The sequence below is a fragment of the Octopus bimaculoides genome, chromosome 14 (assembly GCF_046866305.1).
Source record: "Octopus bimaculoides isolate indiv1 chromosome 14, ASM4686630v1, whole genome shotgun sequence".
Lineage (NCBI taxonomy): Eukaryota > Metazoa > Mollusca > Cephalopoda > Octopoda > Octopodidae > Octopus > Octopus bimaculoides.
The window spans coordinates 17,060,200-17,082,425 of NC_142941.1; the positions used below are offsets into that span (position 1 = coordinate 17,060,200).

The following is a 22,226-nucleotide window of genomic DNA, read 5'->3' on the forward strand; positions in this document are numbered from 1 at the left end:
CACTTGCTAAAGTAGTGATGAGAGAACCACTAAGTAAATATACAATATTACTTTCAAATCTTGGTACAAGGCCAGCAAGTTCATGGGAGGGTGTAAGTCAATTACATCGACCCCAGTACCTAACTGGTACTTATTTTATCAACCCCGAAAGGATGGAAGACAAAGTCAATCTTGGTGGTAATTGAACTCAGAATGTCAAAACGTACAAGTAGATGTACAATATTATTATACAATACATGTGAAAAATTAACATGTTATAAAAAATAAATCACTAAGTTTCATTACTCAGAGTAATGTAATTACCTTGTTCAGTTGCAAGGTTTGAACTCATAACCATGTAGTCAGTATTTGAAAACCTTAACATCACAGCAATTATACTTCATATATTCTTTTGTTCTTTTACTGGTTTCAATCATTGGACTACTTCCACACTTCTCTCACCTTACTAAACTTCTTTTCACTCTAAATGGCTTCTGCTTTTCTGATTTCTACCAACAATTGAACTGATGTAAGCCATTTTGCTTATATAAGAAACAATTATGAAGAGTGGAGGACTGGCAAAATCATTAGAACATCACACAAATACTGAGTTATTTGTATATCAGTTCTTTACATTCTGAGTTCTAATCCCATTAGAGCCAGCTTTGCCTTTCGTCCCTCCAGGGTCGATAAAATAATGTACCAGCCAAATACTAGAATCAGTCATCATAATCAATTAATCTCCTTCCATCAAAATTGCTAACCTTGTGCCTAACCTAAAACACTTTTCCTAAGATGCCATGCTGTAGAATTGAACCCACAATCTCATAATTTTTGTTGTTGATTTTTACCTACTCTCTCTCTCTCTTTTACTTGTTTCAGTCATTTGACTGTGGCCATGCTGGAGCACCGCCTTTAGTCGAGAAAATCGACCCCAGGACTTATTCTTTGTAAGCCTAGTACTTATTCTATCGGTCTCTTTTTGCCGAACCGCTAGGTTATGGGGACGTAAACACACCAGCATCGGCTGTCAAGCGATGGTAGGGGTCAAACATAGACACACAAACACACATACATATATACGACGGGCTTCTTTCAGTTTCCATCTACCAAATCCACTCACAAGGCTTTGGTCGGCCCGAGGCTATAGTACACTTGCCCAAGGTGCCACGCAGTGGGACTGAACCCGAAACCATGTGGTTGGTAAGCAAGCTACTTACCACACAGCCACTCCTGCGCCTACTGTACAGTACCTTGGACAAGTATTTTCTGCTATAGCCCTGGGCAGACTAATGTCTTGTGAGTGACTTGGAAACCGTGTTGAAGCCTATTGTATATAGATATATATACATGTGTGTGTGCTAGTCCCACCACCACCACTTGATAACTGGTGTTAATTTGCTTGTGTCCCTGTAACTTAGTGGTTCAACAAAAGAGACCAATAGACTAAGTACCAGAATTAAATTAGTACTGGGATTGATTTGTTTGACCAAACCCTTCAAATTGAATGACCTAGTATGGCTGCAATCCAATGACTGAAACAAGTAACAGATAAAAACCTGGTGCATGCACACCATCGGCAATATATTTAAACATTTCACACAGGACAAATTTCCCAACATATTGATATGTAAATCAGCAAGTCTTTCTAATACAGCTGTTCTTTCACTTCCAGTAGATACATATCTTTGACAGTCTAGTGGTAACAATTTCCAAGGAAAACTTCTACATGGTCCACAGACATGCTAGAAAAAGCAACCAAATCTTCCACAAATCACACCCTACCATCTTAAAAATAAAAAAAGACATACTAGATAAAGCTGTCCTGAACTCCTTGCACATAGGAAAAAAAAAAAAAAAAGACTGGATAGTCAGAGATGGATTGCCTTTGATCATACATCTGCTAAATCAGAAGTGTGCTGGAGTGAAGCAACTGAATCATGAACAGTAATAAACCTTGACTACTGGTACATCACATTGGCTATTTAAACTCCTCAACAAGAAGTTAGAAATCAAACATCTTAACTTCACAGTCAGTGAGTTTATGGATAAAGTTATATTTCTTACAGTGGAGGCGCAATGGCCCAGTCGTTAGGGCAGCGGACTCGCGGTCATAGGATCGCGGTTTCGATTCCCAGACCGGGCGTTGTGAGTTTTTATTGAGTGAAAACACCTAAAGCTCCACAAGGCTCCGGCAGGGGATGGTGGCGAACCCTGCTGTACTCTTTCACTGCAACTTTCTCTCACTCTTACTTCCCGTTTCTGTTGTGCTTGTAATTCAAAGGGTCGGCCTTGTCACACTGTGTCACACTGAATATCCCCGAGAACTACGTTAGGGGTACACGTGTCTGTGGAGTGCTCAGCGATTTGCACGTTAATTTCATGAGCAGGCTGTTCCGTTGATTGGATCAACTGGAACCCTCGACGTCGTAAGCTACGGAGTGCCAACAACAACGACAATATTTCTTACAATAAGAATATCAAAACTTTCTTAGGCTTAAGCTTTTGAAGAAATTGTAAGCAATATTGAAGACATGACCTATGATTGTATTTGAGGGTTGTGTACCCCTTCTTTATTCTGGTGGTAGTAACAAGACCAGACGATACAGATATACCCAGTAATTTTAACTACTTGTTTATCCAAAGCATTTTCATAAGTTTATCTCAAATGGTCATGCTTGTTTTCATAAAGCTTTCCTTTCATAAGACACAAGTTACTCTAATGGTTGAAAAAAATTGGGTGTTTGTCAAGTATGGTACACAGATTCTAAGGAATATGTCCTGTATTTCATGTGATACACAAGACAAGGAAAGGTTTACAGCTTAGCTAGAGGAAGATTTATTAATGGCAAAGCACAAGAGCTGAGAATATAAGATCACAGACTAAAACCTTTGGCATTTATTTACTTATGCTCTGACATAAAAGAAAAAGACTAGTTTGATCTAATGGATGAACCTGCTAGAAACAGTAGCTACTTCTCATTCAAAGGAAAATCCCCAACAATTTTCAACAAGGAAGGATATGGATAATGTAGACATAGATACTCCAAATAAAATATGGTGGTCAAGGTTGGAATGTTTTTTAATGTAAGCCTGTTCTGTCAGGGTGAAATGGAGTTAAACAACAAATAGCAACAATAGCTGGTTAAAAGGTATTACCAATCCAATTACTTTTAAGAAACAACTCTTTGGCCTCGTGTTAACAGGTCACATGATGAGTGGGAAGCATCATGTGTACTGTTGGTGAATTTCAGGAAGCATGGAGGTTTTGAAGGATGTAGTGCCTTGACAGGTAACAACTGATGTGAGTAGATAGAATTTGGCTCTTGCCATTTCTCTGAGATCACATTATGCAAACTCCTATATCTAAGTTTCAGTGTATTCAAGAAGACTAAGTTATAATACATAACCAAGTGAATACTCTTTACTCTTACTCTTTTACTTGTTTCAGTCATTTGACTGCGGCCATGCTGGAGCACCGCCTTTAGTCGAATCAAATCAACCCCAGGACTTATTCTTTGTAAGCCTAGTACTTATTCTATCGGTCTCTTTTTGCCGAACTGCTAAATTACGGGGACGTAAACACACCAGCATCGGTTGTCAAGTGATGGTGGGGGGACAAACACAGACACAAACATAAACAAACACACATATATATATATATACATATATATGACAGGCTTCTTTCAGTTTCCGTCTACCAAATCCACTCACAAGGCTTTGGTCAGCCCGAGGCTATAATAGAAGATACTTGCCCAAGGTGCCACGAGTGGGACTGAACCTGGAACCATGTGGTTGGTAAGCAAGCTACTTACCACACAGCTACTCCTGCACCTATTTGTTTTCCTTTTTAATTTTTTTTTTTTTACTTTATAAATAAAAATAAATGGTTGAAGTTGCTCAGTAATCCTAATGGAATAAACCTGCAAAAGAGAAAGACCAAAGACGATGCAAAAAAAAAAAGTGGTAAAAGCTAATCATAGGAGGCTGAACTTCACAAAGGACTGTAACAAGTGGCAAGACACCTTGTTAAAGAAAACTGACTGCTCTACTTCATGCAGGCATGGAAAAACAAAGAAAAAGTAAAATGATGATGATGAAATATTACTTTTAAACCATTAATGATTTCTAACATAGGTATAAAGCCTCAAATTTGTAGCCAATAATATCAACTCCAGTACTTGAGTGGTACTTTATTTGACCAACACCGAAAGTATGGAATGTAAAAATCAGCCCCAGTGGAATTTGAACTCAAAATATAAATGGATGCATTTATGCAAGGTATTTTGGTCAACACTGTACTAATTCAGCCATGCTACTACCCCTTTAGCATTTAGACTGGCCATATCTGCCCTTTAGCATTTAGACTGGCCATATTTGGTACAAATATTCTACATGTTTTATGTTCAAGCTGGCCAGGTCCAGCCTCTAGCACCTACCTAGCAATATCACTCTAAAAATAAGCAATCACATCATTGAAATCTCAAAACTACAAGACAAAGCACGATTAATTCAAAACATCACATTCTAAATTTCATAAACCATGATTTAGATGGTGAATTTATTTTTTAAAAATAATTAAAATGCAAGTTAGTTTTAAATATGCACAAATTATTTTGTTTAGAAAAAAAACCCAGTTATTCCGACAATTTTGTAACGCACTGCAGTGCTTACTGTACATTTCAAAATTAGAGTTTTGTTATATATCTTCCATCATCATTATTAGCAGATATAATGTTCAAGTTTAAAATTATATACATTTATTTGGAATGAATAATGAAAATATCTTCATGGAATAATTAGAATTTATCTAAAATGTTAAAAAATTCCTCCTCTCAAGAATGAAAGACATTCTTTCAAATTAAATCATGTGTAATAGATATGAGGAAATTGGAGGGAGGGCCTCTTTTTTCTGTGTGAAGTTGATGAATGGACTGAGATGAGTTCTTGGTAGAATATACAGTTGGAGCCATTGTAAAGGAAGAAAATACTGTTCGATGAAATGGATTTGTATAACCCAACGCAGTGAAATATTTATTGTTCACAAGATTGTTTTAATCCAGAACCCATCCAGTCTGTGTTTTTGAACAATTCTTCCAAAGCCTCAAGTTCTTTGGGATCAATTGAAGAAGGAAGAGAATTTGGTTTACTATCACTGGTCTTTTCAGTATTTTCCTCATCACATTCATTATAACCACTATCACAATCACTACATTCTTTATCACTTCCATCCTCATCCTCGCTATCAAGCACAATTACAAATTTCTGGTACCATGCTTTCTGTTTATATGACTGCAACACATCAGGTTCTGAGGGAGAATTTACAGTATCAGAAGATAATTGCTTTGGCACTGGTTGGCATTGGTCACAGTCTTTTACAGAACTTTCACCATCCTGTGAACATTTATTGCACGTTGTTTGGTCAGCACCATTAGAAGGTTTGGTAATTTTTGTCTCTTCCGCCATTTGTTTGCACCTGAAGAACAGCAGAAATATAGAAATCATTTATTTCAATATTTTCAGTGATTTAAAAATTTCTTGTTTTAGTTGTCCTTAATTTCTCTAATTCAAAGAACAAAACAAAAAATAAAAAGTAAAGAGATAAAGAAGCAGTAATGAACAGTAATTTTTTTTTTTTTTCTTCTGGACTTCTGTTATCTTTGTACAGAAGTTCATAAGCGTCATACCTAACGAATTAATATTTTTCCTTATGGGTTTCCCACCTATATTTTCCGTTTTCCTTTTATTGTCGCCTAACCCCACGCCAGCCCTCATTAAACAAACTTTGTTTTGCTCTTTCAGTCACTACTCAACATTCAGGACCATAGGTGAAGATAACCACATACACTAATTGATCCTTGTTATAAAAGAAAAATAAGAATAAAGGTACCTTAGTGTTTGCTATTTCCAACTAAAGTCATTTCTTTTGACTTTTGCTTCCTCACTCAGTAATCCATGTTTTTGAGTAGAAAAACAAGCAGCATCTACAATAGTGGTTCTATGGATCCCTTTGATATCTATTTTACTCGGATAGACCCTTGTAACCATTCAATGTCTAAAAACTTATGTTTTTATAATTAAATACTATAAGAATTATTTCGTTTTTGGATTTGGTTTGCAAGATTTTTTATGTGATTTCGTGTGTTGAAGCATATTCTGTTGTGTCTGGGGAGAGTCATTTTCTTATTGTGCCTTAAAATTTAGAAATAAGTGGAAATTTTAACGGTGTGTGTGTTAAATTTTAAGGCACAATAAGAAAATGACTCTCCCCAGACACAACAGAATACTATAAGAATAGCATTAAGAAAATTGTTAAAACATTTTGTGTATTGTAGAAGTGTAACTAATTTATTGCACATAAACTTTAACAAAATCTTATATGGAAACCAAAGGGTCATATGGACCCCAGAGAGAACAACTGATCTACGCAAATGTAAATATTTCCCACACATAGCAAGTAAATTGTCAAAGAGAGATAACTCTTATAATAACTGTGGGAGATGTAAGAGTAACAACTAACCTTTATTTCAACTAATTCTTTAGATTTAGCCATTATAGAAGTTATATTATAGCTGAATAAATATTTCATCTTTTGTTTCAGTCACTGGACTGTGACCATGCTAGGGCACCACTTTTCATCTAACAAATCGACCCAGTATTTATATTTTGTTTTTGTTTGATACTTATTCTATCAGTCTGTTTTGCCAAACTGCTAACTTATAGGAGCATAAACAAACCAACACCGGTTAACAAGTCGTGAAGGGTTGGGACAGAGAAACATATATTTAGGTTTCCACATAGTTTACCAAATTCACTCACAAGCCATTGGTCAGCCCTTTTTTTTTTTTTTTTTTTTTAAATCTCCTTTGTAAAGTACAAATAAATTTCATTCAGATACTAGGCTACTAAGGAACTTCGCATGAACCCTCAAATATTGACTTTTACATTTGTGTTAAACCACCATAATTGACTGGGTCAACACTAGCACATGACTTAGTTCATTGTTCCTGGGAGAAGAAAAAGGAAAATCAACACTGACAGGATTCAACTTAAAACATACAAAAACTAAATTCAATGTTATGTTCTTATCAAGCATTCAACTATTTTTGTTATGTCAGATATTGAAAAAAAAACCATTAAAGGCCTTTCTTCAGGATAATCTTTAGATACTTCGACTAGTTTCTTTTGTTGGACAATAACCATTCTACAACACAAACTTCAAGATTTGGTCAACCACATCAATCCTAGTACTCCAGTACTTTACATTAGATATTTCATCAACTCCACTTGTTGAACTTCTAGACTATTGATAGATAGTTGTTGTTGGCACTCCGTCGCTTACGACGACGAGGGTTCCAGTTGATCCGATCAACGGAACAGCCTGCTCGTGAAATTAACGTGCAAGTCGCTGAGCACTCCACAGACACGTGTACCCTTAACGTAGTTCTCGGGGATATTCAGCGTGACACAGTGTGGCAAGGCTGACCCTTTGAATTACAGGCACAACAGAAACAGGAAGTAAGAGTGAGAGAAAGTAGTGGTGAAAGAGTACAGCAGGGTTCGCCACCATCCCCTGCCGTAGCCTCGTGGAGCTTTAGGTGTTTTCGCTCAATAAACATTCACAACGCCCAGTCTGGGAATCGAAACCACGATCCTACAACCACAAGTCCGCTGCCCTAACCATTCGGCCATTGTGCCTCCACTATGGATAGATAGGCATACAACATAACACTTGTTTTATTTAGATCAATGTAAACATAAACGTGGACACATGAGATTACGTGTGAGTGTGTGTGTGTGTATGAGTTTATTGTACAAGGTGGTATCAAAAGGTTTCTGGACTAGCTATGTTTAATAAAGAATAACTTATTTAATTAAGTTTTAACATCATCTCTTTCAAAATAGTTACAGCAATACACCAGTCCTGGTGTTCCTGTCACTTTTGGAGTCTGGCTTGGAAGTCGTTTTCCAATAGAAAGTTGAGGAACTTCTGCAATTCACTCTGGATCTTGACAACGGTGTTAAAATAGCTGCATTTTCATCTTGGGGAAGAGCTACTAAATCTGGTGAATAGGGCAGGTGCAGAAGCAATGCCATGTTGTTTTTGGTAAGAAACTAATGAGTGAGGAGAGCTCAGTAATAGGGTACATTGTCATCATGAAGAATCTGGTTGCTTTCGCCGAATGTCCTCACTCAAATGCTTCAAAGCATCACAGTAGATCGCTTGATTGATGGTCCAGCCCTGAGGATGAATTCTCAATGCCCAATGTCGCATTGCCAGGGGTGATGCTCATGGTAGGTCTTCCAGGGACATTCTTCTGTTTTTGAAGTGCCTGTGCCACTCGAAACATTGCACATGACCCATTGCCTCATCACCATAAGCTTGCCGAAGCATGCTCAATGTCTCTGTAGCAGACTTCCCAAGTTTAACACAAAATTTCACGTTGGCTCTTTGTTCCTGTCTGTGACAAATCGCAGAATTCATCATACATGTGATCCACAAAAACACAAATTTCACAACTTGCAATGTCACTCAGCACACTGCCTCATGAAGGTCACTGCTAACTCTCACTGAACACGCAACTGTGTGCTGCCACCTGTTGGTGCACTACAGAACTAGTCCAGGAACTTTTTGATACCACTCCATAAAATGTGCTCGGGTGCACAATTTAGCAGAAAAGGGTAAAAGAGACAGAAAACAAGGGTTAAGATAATTAAGAAAAGACAATAACAACAGCCATAGTTACATGAAGAATACAGAGTATAAAACACAGCTACATGAAAAAGAGAATAGTAAAAGGTGTGTATGTGTGTAGTCACGGATGACTACCTAGCCCTAATTTAGTTTTAAGTTATTGTCTTTTATTTGTTTCAGTCACGAAACTGTGACCATGCTGGAGCACCGCCTTAAAGAATTTTAATTCGAATGAATTGACCCCAGTACTTTTTTTTTTAAGCCTGGTACTTATTCTCTTGGCCCCTTTGCCAAACAAGCTAAGTTATGGATATATAAACACACCAACACCAGTTGTCAAGTGGGGTGGGGACAAAAACAGACACAAAGTCACACACACATATACACACACACACATGACAGGCTTCTTTCTGTTTCCATATTACCAAATCTACTCTCAAGGCTTCAGTCAGCCTGAGGCCATAGCAGAAGACACTCACCCAAGTTGCCATACAATGGGACTGAACTCAGAAGCAAGCGTCTTACCACACAGCCATACCTGCACCTATTATTACTATTTTTTTTGTGATGAATGTAGCATGGAATTTTGTCATGTATCTCATTAACAGCAACTCTGTTATTGTGCATCTGTCTGAAATGGATTTTCAGTTCAGCAGTAGCTAACACACATTTGGATGTAAAGGACAGCACTGTTCCAGTATAACTGTTGGCATAAAAGCATCACGTGTTGGTCTTCAGCTGCAACCTTTCATGGATGGCATTTGAAAGTGTGATGTAACTATAAACAGTGCAATTGAGATCACCTCTTGATCTTCTACCATATCAACATCATCAACATTTAATGTTTGTCTTCCATGCTGGCATGGCTTGGATGGCTTGACAGGAACTGGCAAGGCCTGGGTCCACACCAGGTTCCATAGTCTATTTCTATGGCTAGATGCCCTTCATAATACCAACCATTTCACAGAATGTATTGGGTGCTTTTATCATGATACCAACACCTACAGCAATGCTTGGGCATTTTGATTTTTCTCAAACTTCACATTGTTCTTTTTGCTTGTATTCAGCACAAAATGTTACTAATTAACAGTGATAATATTCAAGGATTTAAGCATATATTATTGTGGCATCATGAAATTTCATCTTTGGTTTGTACTGTGGACAGTTACTAAGAACTAATTCACCATGACATTTTAATTCAGGAGCCTGGAATTATCAAGATGAATGACATGACTAACCCATCACATATGATGAGACAACCTGTATTTTCCAACTCTTTTGAGTCAGACATAAAAAATTTCCAGCTGATATCCAATATATGCCTTGGACATTTCAAGTGATACCATTTAAGTGTTTTGATTTTTAACATTGATATGAGATCCTTGTCTCAGTTGAATAGAACAGAGATGTGATGATGCAAGACTTGGTGAAGAAGTCTGTGTGGGACCAGACTTGTTTCTCCAATGTCCCAAACCCAATTGTGAGGAAGAGAAGTCTGGCTTGGGAGCTCCAGGGTTCTGAAGAGTGTGGAACAACCTCTTAGGTCTACACTGATCCAGGGTAGTAGCACCTGTCAGGGTCTCAGCTATGAGTTAATTAGCCTATTAAGGTTTGCCCACCAATGCAAATAAAGACTGGATCCAGCACACTGTGTGCAAGAAACCATCATAGATCAACAGAGGGGCAAAATGCTGCAGCAAGGCATTGAAGAGTGAAGAGCATAAGATGTGGATATCGTGGTCATCCACTGCATCTGTTTCCATCTCTTATCTTCTTGAACTGGTCTTGCCACTGGATTGAAGATGGTCACATATGACAGAGTGAAGTTGATGGTGTGCAACTATTCTTCACTTTAAACAAAGTCACCATGCTTTAAGGATGACTAGATGATCCTCATTACTCTGACAGACAAACATGAGTATGTGTGTGAAAGTACACACACACACACATACACGTAGGGGGTTTGTATAGTTTATGTCTACCAAATTCCATCAAAAGAAAATATAACAACTGTTTGAAGAGTTGCTAAAATGCCAAGGGGAACCAATGTTAATAAAGTGCTAATAATGGTCATCTTTCTTAGATTGAAGAAACAGCAGCTGCAAGAAAAGCAATGAAAATTACACATTATTTTGACTAACAACAAAAGCAATGTTTATTTGGCACATTATATGAAAGCAAAAATGCATTTTAAAAATTGATAAAATCGTTGGCAATTGACAGGAGACAGATGGGACAAATATTCTTTTAAAAATGAGATAAAAACGCTTCATATAAATATATATACGTACACGTACATACACGCGTGCGTGCTCTCCAATTTTTTTTTGTACTTTTTTAAATAAAAGGCATGGGGTGTGGTTAAGATGATCGCTTCACAACCACATAGCTTCGGGTTCAGTCTCACTGCACAGCACCTCAGACAAATGTCTTCAACTACTACAGCCGCAGGCTAACCAATGCCTTGTGAGTGAACTTGGTAGACGGAAACTGTGTGAAAGCCTGTCGAATTTGTATGTGCGCTTTTGTATTTGTGCCTTTCCCTGCCATTTGACAATTGGTGTTGATTTGTTTAAGTCTCTGTAACTTTGCAGTTCGACAAAAGAGACCAATAGAATTAGTACTAGATTTTAAATATAAGTACTGGCGGTGACCCAGTATAGTCGCAGTCCAAGTTTTTTTTGTTTTTTTTGGTGGGGGGACTAATGTATAGTCCTTCGACCTACAAGCAAATAAATAGCCAAATCAAATCATATACGACTGTCTTAAAAGAAAGGAGACACATTGTTTAGGATTATGTTATCCAATATCAGACCAAAAAAAAAGACTAGAATAGTAAGGCTGGACACATTCGGTCAGAAGTTTGTTCAGCGAGGGCTGAAAAGAGGTTAAGCAACAATAAAAAGGAAAATAGAAAATATAGATGGGGAACCCGTAAGGGGAAATATTCATCCGTTAGGTACGAAGGCTACGAACGTGTGGTAAAAGGGGAGAATTTATGTGATGTTCACACATGTATTTGTAAAGTGGGAAGACAGTTGTATGAAGATTGAGAAATGAAGTGAAATTATTCCTATTTACGACTAGGTCTACACTGCGTTCGACAAATGTCTTTGTTATGCGGGGCTGGGAATTTTGAAGGAAAAGGTTTTACGTCGCAATATCGGCTTCGCTCCACGTCGGTCACCACTGTATCAACAATAATGGTTTCTTTGTTTAGCATACAAGGAGGGTGTGGCCAATTATCGCAGAAATGGGGAAATGCTAATAGACCAGCTCAGCCATACACATAACAAGTACGTGGTCAGTAAAACTTGGAGAAATTAAACACGAACCAGACCGTCGATTGGATTTGAACACTGAACCGAAATGACCGAAGTGGTCTTCTTTTTTTTTTTTTTAATGTTATCAGCATAATTGTAATCTACACCCTCGAAAAGTGTATCCCTGCAAAATTTCGTTTAAAAATATGTATTTTTTTCAGAAAGTTATTAGGAAACAAAGTCGATGGGAGGTACCTCTAGATATAGTAATGTATTCACTTATGACGCTTTAAATGATTCGGCTGTCTTTCAACCATTCTTTATTATTTTCACTGCCCTTAAACGAAAGCTACAATTGCATATAACATCCATGTAAGCATGACAAAAAAAGAATAATACACAAAACTGGTTGGTTCATTCACAAACGATAACAAAAGTGCCCGTTTAAATTTGTATGACAAGCACTTGCTAACGATAACTGGCGTTACAGTTTAGAAATTTTGAGTTGGATGTTTTTTTTTTCATTTATATATAATCGAAAATTAAAATTTTGCAAATAAAATTATTAAATATTTGATGTGCTTACCTTGGAATAATATACAATTAAAACAAAATACAACAGAGTAAGTAAGGCAGCGAAAGAGAGCACGGCGAGGTAGCAGAAACGACGGTTAGAAAAACAAACAAAAACAAAACACCGGTATTGTCTTGTTATAGCACGCAGTTTAAAACTAGCCCGAGCGACAGGATAGGGGATGCTGATTTTGTTTTTTGGTTATTTTAAATTTTCATCTTCCTTTCGTTGTTGTTTTTGCCTTCTAATAAGACCAGAGGAATATGAAATGAACTAAGGGAAGTAAGTCAAATGGACCAATGGCATGAAATTTGGAAAATCAAGTTATAGGATGAGGTACTGAATAAACTGCGCAAAAAAAAAAAATGAAAGTAATTGAAATTTTCTTGTTAGATGGAAAAAGGAAATGAATTTAGACACACACAAGTGTGTGAGCCACCACCATCGAATTTGTTTCTTCATAACTTCCAGAAAAATTGGTATTTTTTAAAGATTTTTAAAAAAAAATTTTTTTTTTTACAAATATACTTCAGTTGGTACAGATTGATTATAACGGAATTTCTTGGAAAATTTTTAAGGGGAGTGGGCGGGAAGGGGATTCTGAAAAATTCACAAAGGTCGGCTTTGTTTCCTCATAACTTTCAGAAAATGGGTGTCTTTTTTATGAAATTTTCTACAAATACCTTTGGGAGTGTGTAGATTACGATTACAGGGCTCTTATACATACAAAGCGACATACATCACAAAATGAAACTTGAAATTTCAAAAAAAAATTGTAATGTGTATCAGTATGTATATGTGTGAGCCCACCATTTTTGTTTTATTTTTTATATGTATAATTATTAAATTCCAATATAATCGTAATGTACACCATCTGAAAGGCATTTATATAAAACTTCATTTAAAAATATCCATTTTCTGAAAGTTACGTGGAAACAAAGCTAATTCCAGTGAATTTTCCGAAATTCCTCTCCCCACCCTCGGAAAAACGTTTTCACAACACTAATCGGAATGTACACCTAAAACATATTTGTAGAAAATTTCATTAAAAAATATTCATTTTTCTGGAAGTTATGAGGAAACAAAGTTTGAGGGGCTGTAGGTATACCCAAATTTGTAGCTTTACATTGAAGTTAGTTGACCGTTACTTGAGACATTAGCCCATCCAACTTTCTCTCTTTCTTTCTCTCGTATATATATATATATATATATATATATATATATATATAGAAAGAGAGAGAGAGAGACAGACAGACAGACAGACAGACAGACAGACAGACAGAGAGGGAGACAGACAAACAGACAGATAAATAGCTATGTATGTGTACGTATATATATATGTGTGTGTGTGTGTATGTGTGTATATATATATATATATGAAAGACATGTTAAACGATGATGATATATATATATATATATATACTCTTTTACTTGTTTCAGTCATTTGACTGTGGCCATGCTGGAGCACCGTCTTTAGTCGAGCAAATCGACCCCAGGACTTATTCTTTGTAAGCCTAGTACTTATTCTATCGGTCTCTTTTGCTGAACCGCTAAGTTACGGGGACGTTAACACACCAGCATCGGTTGTCAAGCGACGTTGGGTGGGGGGCACAAACACAGACACACAAACATAAACAAACACATATACATATATATATATATATATATATATATATATATATATATATATATATATATACACATATATACGATGGGCTTCTTTCAGTTTCCATCTACCAAATCCACTCACAAGGCTTTGGTCGGCCCGAGGCTATAATAGAAGACACTTGCCCAAGGTGCCACGCAGTGGGACTGAACCCGGAGCCATGTGGTTGGTAAGCAAGCTACTTACCACACAGCCAATCCCCCAAAAAAATGAAGAACAAACACAAGAAGAAAAAAACAACAGTGCAAGGACGTTGTACATGCAAAGTATTAGCAGATGCTAAGAGAAGGAAAGAAAGGTAGTTTTTATGTTTCGAGCAAAGCTCTTCATCAGCAACAGGAGACGGAGGAGAGTACAAGAGAAAAGGAAGATGGAGGAAAAAAATCACCAATGATCCACATGTGGTTACATTTTGAACAAAAAATATATATATATACATATGTATGCATGCACATATGTATGCATGCACATATGTATATATATGTATAAATGCATTGAAATCTGGATAGACACTGAATTATTTAAATTATAATATACAGGGTGCAGTGAATATATTGTCATCTAAATTATGCAAAAATGAAAATAACACTGACATCTCATTTTAAGAAAAATATTTACAAAAATTACACAAAAATATCTTGAAATACTAAGGAGTAAATTTGGTGTTACAAGGAATTTTATTGGTCTCTTGCTCCACTGCACCCCATACATAATAATCAAGGGGCTTGCAGTCTGGGGAGTTAGGTGACCAGATGCTAGGGGCGATGTGGTCACAGAAATTGTCTGACAGCCATGACTGGGTTCTTCTGCTTGTGTGGCATGCTGCAGAGTTCTGTTGCTAGACATAGGGTCTTCCAGCAACCACCCTTTTGACCCAGGGCAGCACCATCTCCTCCAGACACTTGATGTAGGCATCTGTATTGAGTCTGAGGCCATGTGGGAAGATGAACAGAGGCATAACATCCAATCACTAGTAATCACTCCAAACACCATGATGTTGACTGGATGTTTGATTTTTATCCCCAGTACATGTTTTAGAGACATGGCAAGCCAACAGTTGTGTCTTTGTGTTCACCATCTGATCCTGGCAGAAATTTTTTCTTGTCTGAGAAAAACCAAAGCATGTTTGGTTGGATGGGATGCTTGAGTTTGTTCAAAAGCTTCATAATGCTGTCTTTCCTCTTGTCCTTGATGGCTTGGGATAAAAATTGGCCCTTTCTCATCTTGCATGAGGAATACCAAATATCTTCAAGCACTACCTGCCTGATAAGAAACTCAGACACTCCCATGTTCCTGGCGATGGACCTGATTGACTTGGAAGGATCATTATCAATCATGGCCTGGATCTCACCAACAAATTCAGTTCTTTTCTTATCAGAACCGAGTGAATTTTCCGAGCTGCCGTACCTTCGTAATCATCATTAAACTCATCCAACTCTTTCTGAATCCTTTGCACTCACCTCAGATTGACACCCAAACACTCTGAAATGTTCATATTGGAGCTTCCATTGCAAATGCCAAGCAGTACAGTATGTCATTTCCAAATTTCTGGCAGAGTGAATTGCATCATGGTGCTGTTTTTCTCATAGACAGTGCTCAACTGACCCTACTATACTGTGTAGTTGACAAAATCAAATATATAAAATGGTGACAATTTACCCATCGCACCTTGTTCCATGATGGTAAGACCAACATAAAAAAACTCCATCTGGTGAGAGATAAATATTATTTAATAAACATTTTTATTATATATTTTTATAAGCTACTAATAGTTTCATGTGATGAAAAACAATTGAGACAGCATTTAATAACACATCTGGTGCCTTCATGCAACCTTCAGGCTCTGCCCACATGGCATAACAAGCTAAAACAGGACGATAGGATGAGAAAATACAAGAAAAGGCAAGAAGGAAGTAGATACAAAAGGCGGAAGGTTGAAAACGCTAGAAAAGGAAAAAGAAGACAGAAACACTTTATATAAATTACATTGGCTGTGTGGTAAGTAGCTTGCTTACAAACCACATGGTTCCAGGTTCAGTCCCACTGTGTGGTACCTTGGGCAAGTGTCTTCTACTATATCCTCGGGCTGACCAAAGCCTTGTGAGTGGATTTGGTAGATGGAAACTGAAAGAAGCCCGTCGTATATATCTATGTATATATATGTATGTGTGTGTGTCTGTTTGTGTGTGTGTGTTTGTCCCCCCAACAGTGCTTGACAACCGATGCTGGTGTGTTTATGTCCCCGTAACTTAGCGGTTTGGCAAAAGGGACCGATAGAATAAGTACTAGGCTTACAAAAGAATAAGTCCGGGGGTCGATTTAATCGACTAAAGGCAGTGCTCCAGCATGGCCACAGTCAAATGACTGAAACAAGTTATTGAGTAAAAGAGTATATGTTATGTCTGATCACTCTTGTGTGCTACTGGTAATAATGTAACCCAGTACAACCAATTGCATGATTTGACCATCAGCAACTGAACCAGTGACACCACCACTTACTTCAATGCCAGTTGAACACTGCATTGATGTAATCAACTTAACCCCTCCCTCGAAATCGCTGCCAAAGCTTGAAATTAATATTTCTTCTAGCTTTACATTCTGAGTTCAAATGCCACTAAGATTGACTTTACTTTTCATCCCTTCTGGGTCAATAGAATAAAGTAGCAGTCAAGTACTGATGTTGATATAATCAACTTGCCTCCTCCCCTAAAATCAATTGCTGGCCTTGTGCCAAAAATAGAATTATTATCCAAGTGTTGAGATTGCTAAAGGTAGTGATTATTGAATATTGAAGAGATTTAGACTTAGATGGGTAGAAAAACACCATGTAACAGCTTAATCTGTTGTTTGTTTATATCCTATTGAACTATTTAATTACCATAGGATTGTGGGTCCTTTGTGATGGTCTCATAGCATTAATAGCATTGAGAATATGTTTATTTGCTGGCCTAGTTCCTTTTCAGTAGCTTTTATTATTCTGAAGTTAAGATCAGAAAGAAAAGTCACTTTATGATCCTTGAAGGTAATGTAGGGTATGCCTATGATAACGTGTTTTCTGCTCTTTCCTATTTTCAGTTGTGAGGTTAGTTTCTATGCTTTTATGTTTGTAGTGGTGAAATGTGTATCAGGTGAACAAATGTGATAGGAATGCGGATGACTTTGAAGTAAACAAATTAATGAATCGATTCATAGTTAAAATAATTTATTCACTGGACTTAATTTGTTGTTGGTACACAATATACTTCACTACATGCAAAATGTTGACAACTGCTACGAGTTGCTAGAAATAGAAACAGGGTACATCTGTGTAAGTGATATGTCAGAAATGAATATGTTTGTGTGTGTGTGTGTGTGTGTGTGTGCGCGCGTAGTTCATCTGAGACAGTAATCTACCATGGAACTTCAAACATTTCTCTGTTTCTGTGGTCTGCCAAAACTTTCTGTCGTAGACCTTTTTCGTCTGCCTGCTAGGCCTTTCTTGTCTGTCCCCCTGCTGACTACCTAATTGGCTTGTATGCTTTTATTTTTCTTCACCCTTACTTTTGCTTTCTTTCTTTCTTTATATCTTTAATTTATATCAGGACCTCTCCTAGCTAACCACTGCTCTAAGCCTACTATAATAAAATATCACCTACACCCCACTCCAGCCTACCTAAGAACAAGTCTAGCAGGTTCCTATCTCACCCAGGACGCTGAACTTAGATATCATATTACACACTTTCACAAACTATATTCTTAACCTTGATGGCCAACTTTGTTGATCATTCTCCCATTTCATAGTTGGCATTGACAGACTTCAGCCACATCCCTGCTGTATTCTTGCGATATTCTGTTTGTAAAATTATGTTTCATCTGATGATTACGGTTTTTTGTAATGGAGTAATGTTCTCATTCTTCTATTAAAATGATGTGTAAGAAACAGGTGTAATGAGCTGACAATTGTCCATCATATTATTAGTCATTTGATTATATATGTATGTATATATACACACACACACAAGCTTCATTCAATTTTCATCAACCAAATTCACTCACAAGACCAGTCAGCCTGAAGCTTTAGAAGACACTTACCCAAAGTGTCATGCAGTAGGACTGAACCTGCAATCATGTAGTTAGTAAATAAATTTCTTACCACACAGCTACATATTCACAATCTGATTTCAGATTGAAAAGTTTAGCGATCACTCCTCAACCTATACCAAATTCATTCAGTTACATTAGTTTCACCACTATAATGGATGTTATTTAAGCCAATCAGAAATTTTGGCATGATTGCTGGGCACAAACATAGCTGTATGGTAACAAGTTTGTTTCCCAGCCACATGGTTCCAGATTCAATCCCACTGTGAGGCACTTCAGGCAAGTGTCTTCTATTAAAGCCCCAGGGCAACCAAAGCTTTCTAAATAGATTTGGTAGACAGAAACTGAAAGAATCTTGTATATATGTGTTGGTGTGTTACTGTCTCTTTGCTTTGATGAGTGTCACCAGCATCTTTTGTTTCCCAAATCCTATGAAAACATATCTGTTCAGTGGATAATATTATGCTTTTTGGAAACAGGAATGGCATCCAACCATAGAAAATCTTCAATAAATTCCATTTGACCCACCATGCATGCAAAAAAACAATGACGATGTTATTAGTCTGTAAGCTTTTACTTTTCTTTTTTTGGCATGTTTAGCAAAATATGCTTAAATTAATTACATTTGTGCTTTATTTTGAACAATCACAACAGAGTAACCTGTTAAGCAATTTGCTTTTTTTTTTACTCTCTTAAAATGGAAGCTATTTTCACTCTCTAAGCCATAAATGCATTTTACTCTTCTATGTGTCCTTTGGCTATTTGAGACAACTGTCATGCTAATGACACCTATTGAAGCAGAAACAGGTCTATAACTGTCCACCTTCTCCAAGCTTGTCCATTTCCTTAAAGGCATGTCAACTATGGAAAATACTTGGTTGTTGAGATTATTTTCCCTTCTTAAATGGAGCTGTTCTCAACTGACATTTGGTAATTATGATAAGCACTTTAGCGGCAGAGATAATTCTAACACATCAAGAATTGATGTTGTAAAGTATTTGATATACATGTATTTTCCAATGTATGTGTTACTGTTTCCTTGCCTTGACAGCACACAATTGTAAATGAATGTCCCTATCATACAAGCAGCATCCTTCGTTTCCAATCTTCCCAGAAAATATGTCTGGTCATGGGGATATTACTACTTTACTTGAAAACAGGTAAGGGTTAGCAATAGGAAGGTCTTGTAGAAAATTTGCCTCAACAAAATTCCGTCTAACCCTTGCAAGCATGTAAAAGTAGACGTTAAAACGATTATGATGATATGTTGTGACAGATGTAAACATCAGCAAGAAAATCAATATATCAGTACTTTCAACAAAAATACTTTGTGTAGTATATGATGTTTGAGTTACAAGCACTCCTTTGTATGCAATTACCTTAAATGTCAATAACTGGCTCACTGTCCTTCAGTGAATGGCCACTAGAAACCTGTAGCCAACAACGCTATTGTTTTATAAAATGCAATATAAAATAATAAATAAATGTGGTAAGTTTTACGGTTTATTTTCACAACCTATTTTTCAGTTAAATAATGTATGTCAGAGTAATGTCCCTTGAATACAACGTACACTCATCACCATATGTAATCATTGAACTCGTTACTTTGTACAGACTGTCCTCATTTAACGACCGAGTTACGTTCCAACAGCCCCGTCGTGATGAAAATTCGTCGTTAAACGAATATTCGTCGGGTAGGTTTTTTTTATAGGTATAGTGTACTGTACGTACATATAAAAACAGAATACCGTACTGTATAAAGTACATGCAGTACAGGGCCAAGAATCACTAACATAAATTGTTGAAAAATGAATAAGTAACAGTAAGATTATCACAAGGAAAACCTTAAAAGTTAGGATATGGATACTGTATTATTGTAGCTCAGACATTGTAAGTATGTTTGTGATTCCAGGCCCAGTACATAAGATGCCTAATAAACTTTTCTCAGGATTATATAGAAAAGGTGAAAAGGTTTAAAGGAAACTCAAACAAAATAACTTTGTTTTACTTTGGATAAAGATTACAAAAGCAACTCATTCTTGACATCAAAATGCATGAAAAATCCCGTCAGTGTTGTTTGCTTTGTTATCTTCTTTTTTTAATGACGGTTCGTAAAGTTCGTCGTAACTCCGAGTGGTCTTTAAATGAGGGCAGTCTGTAATTAGCACCATTCACATCACAGCTGATTTTTAAAAAAAAAAAGTTGGATTATAAAAAATTAAAATACTAAATTATAAACAAATATTGTTGCTTTATTGAAAATTAAAGTAAATTACCAGCAGTGTGTATGTGAGTTTGAGAATATGTACGTTTTTTTATGATACACAGAAAGCCTTTGTTAACCCAAGTCAATGTGAAGAGAGTGACTGCCGGTGTTGCAGGACTGTTTATTCAGAGTGTGCTGTGTGAGAACTTGTATACATGTCAAAGATGATAAATTTGTCAAATATTATTTCAAATTTTGGCACGAAGCCAGCAATTTCAGAGAAGGGGGTAAGTCAATTACATCAACCCCAGTACTCAATAGAAAGAGGGGTAGGCCTAAGAACTCAGGGCATAGATCAAAACAAAAGGAACTAGAGAAAGGGGGACATTCATGGCAGAGTATAAGTACAGAAGCGAGAAATTATGCGACATGGAATCCAATTATAAGTGGCCTATACTTCGCGTTGGAGGGTTAAAGGAACTGCTTGCTTGCAGTACTCAATTAGTATTTATTTTACTGACCCCAAAAGCAAGAAATGCAAAGCTGATCTCACTGAGATTTGAACTCAGGACGTACAGATGGACGAAATCTGAATGTTAATGGGTTAAAACACATAATGCACCAGCTACCCATGCATTATCTTTCTTATTTCTTTACTGCCCACAAGGGGCTACACACAGAGGGGACAAACAAGGACAGACAAATGGATTAAGTCGATTATATCGACCCCAGTGTGTAACTGGTACTTATTTAATCGACCCCGAAAGGATGAAAGGCAAAGTCGACCTCGGCGGAATTTGAACTCAGAACGTAGCAGCAGACGAAATACCGCTACGCATTTCGCCCTGTGTGCTAACATTTCTGCCAGCTCGCCACCATGCATTATCTTTCTAAGAAATTATTATTCAACATGCTTATCTTTAATGGTTGCTTTTCCCACATTTCATTCTTGTAGGGTACATATACCAGGATGGTGTCCTCAAACTTTCAGTTGATTGATGCCTCGAACTCTTTAATAATTCACCTGTTCACACAGGTGGTCACCTAGTTATGGTAAAATAAGATGCATGTTCTTACCACCTATTGTTTATCTCTTAAAAGAAAACAGTTTAAAAGGAAGTCACATAAGAACAAAGAACTCTCATTAGCATCAAATACCACAACTTTAGGTCTGCAATATTTAATTTAGTACTTTCATGGAAGACACTGAACATTACTACTGTAGCCAAATGCAAAGAAAAATATTTCTATAAAATGGAGGAAGAATATGATTTTGAAGGATTCAAAGCAAAAGATTTTCATTATATACATCAACACAAAAGCAAATCAAATGTTAGGGATGACATCAAAAACTGGTAAGAAGACACAGAGTAAACCTGGATACTAAGTGTGAACGGAAGAAATAACAGATGAAAACAACAAAAGCATTGCCCAAGAAACCTCAAACTTTCTGTGATATGACAATCTTTTGATGACATTGTTTTGTACATTAATTTATCAATAGAAACCAATGTTCAATATTATCAGCATTTCTATCTTTTACCTGTAGTAGTCATTAGGCTGCAGCCATGCTGGGGCACTGCCTTGCAGGATTTTAGTCAAATAAATCAACCCCCGCATAATTGTTTTAAAGCCTGGTATTTATTCTATCAGTATATTTTGCAGAACTGCTAAGTTATGGGGACTTAAACCACCAACACCAGTTGTCAAGAAGTGGTGGGGGACAAACAGATACTAGCACACACACACACATATATATATAT

General features: G+C 36.9%; 1 protein-coding gene across 3 annotated transcripts; it reads right to left on the bottom strand.

Annotated features, from left to right (window-relative positions):
• Positions 1–4,504: 4,504 nt before the first annotated feature.
• Positions 4,505–12,877, bottom strand: LOC106881665 (uncharacterized). 3 transcript variants are annotated; one of them, XM_052972699.2, is made up of 2 exons: positions 10,966–12,877; positions 4,505–5,455 (listed from the first exon to the last, which is right to left on the bottom strand). In XM_052972699.2, exons 1-2 carry the CDS (start codon positions 10,971–10,973, stop codon positions 5,014–5,016), a joined length of 450 nt encoding a protein of 149 aa, XP_052828659.1. In that variant the 5' UTR covers positions 10,974–12,877; the 3' UTR covers positions 4,505–5,013. The 3 variants fall into 3 exon arrangements, with proteins under 3 accessions (XP_052828659.1, XP_014787617.1, XP_089218554.1); XM_014932131.3 differs by having other exon boundaries at positions 12,524–12,781; XM_089362428.1 differs by having other exon boundaries at positions 4,934–5,455; positions 11,829–11,942.
• Between the last annotated feature and the right edge of the window lie 9,349 nt (positions 12,878–22,226).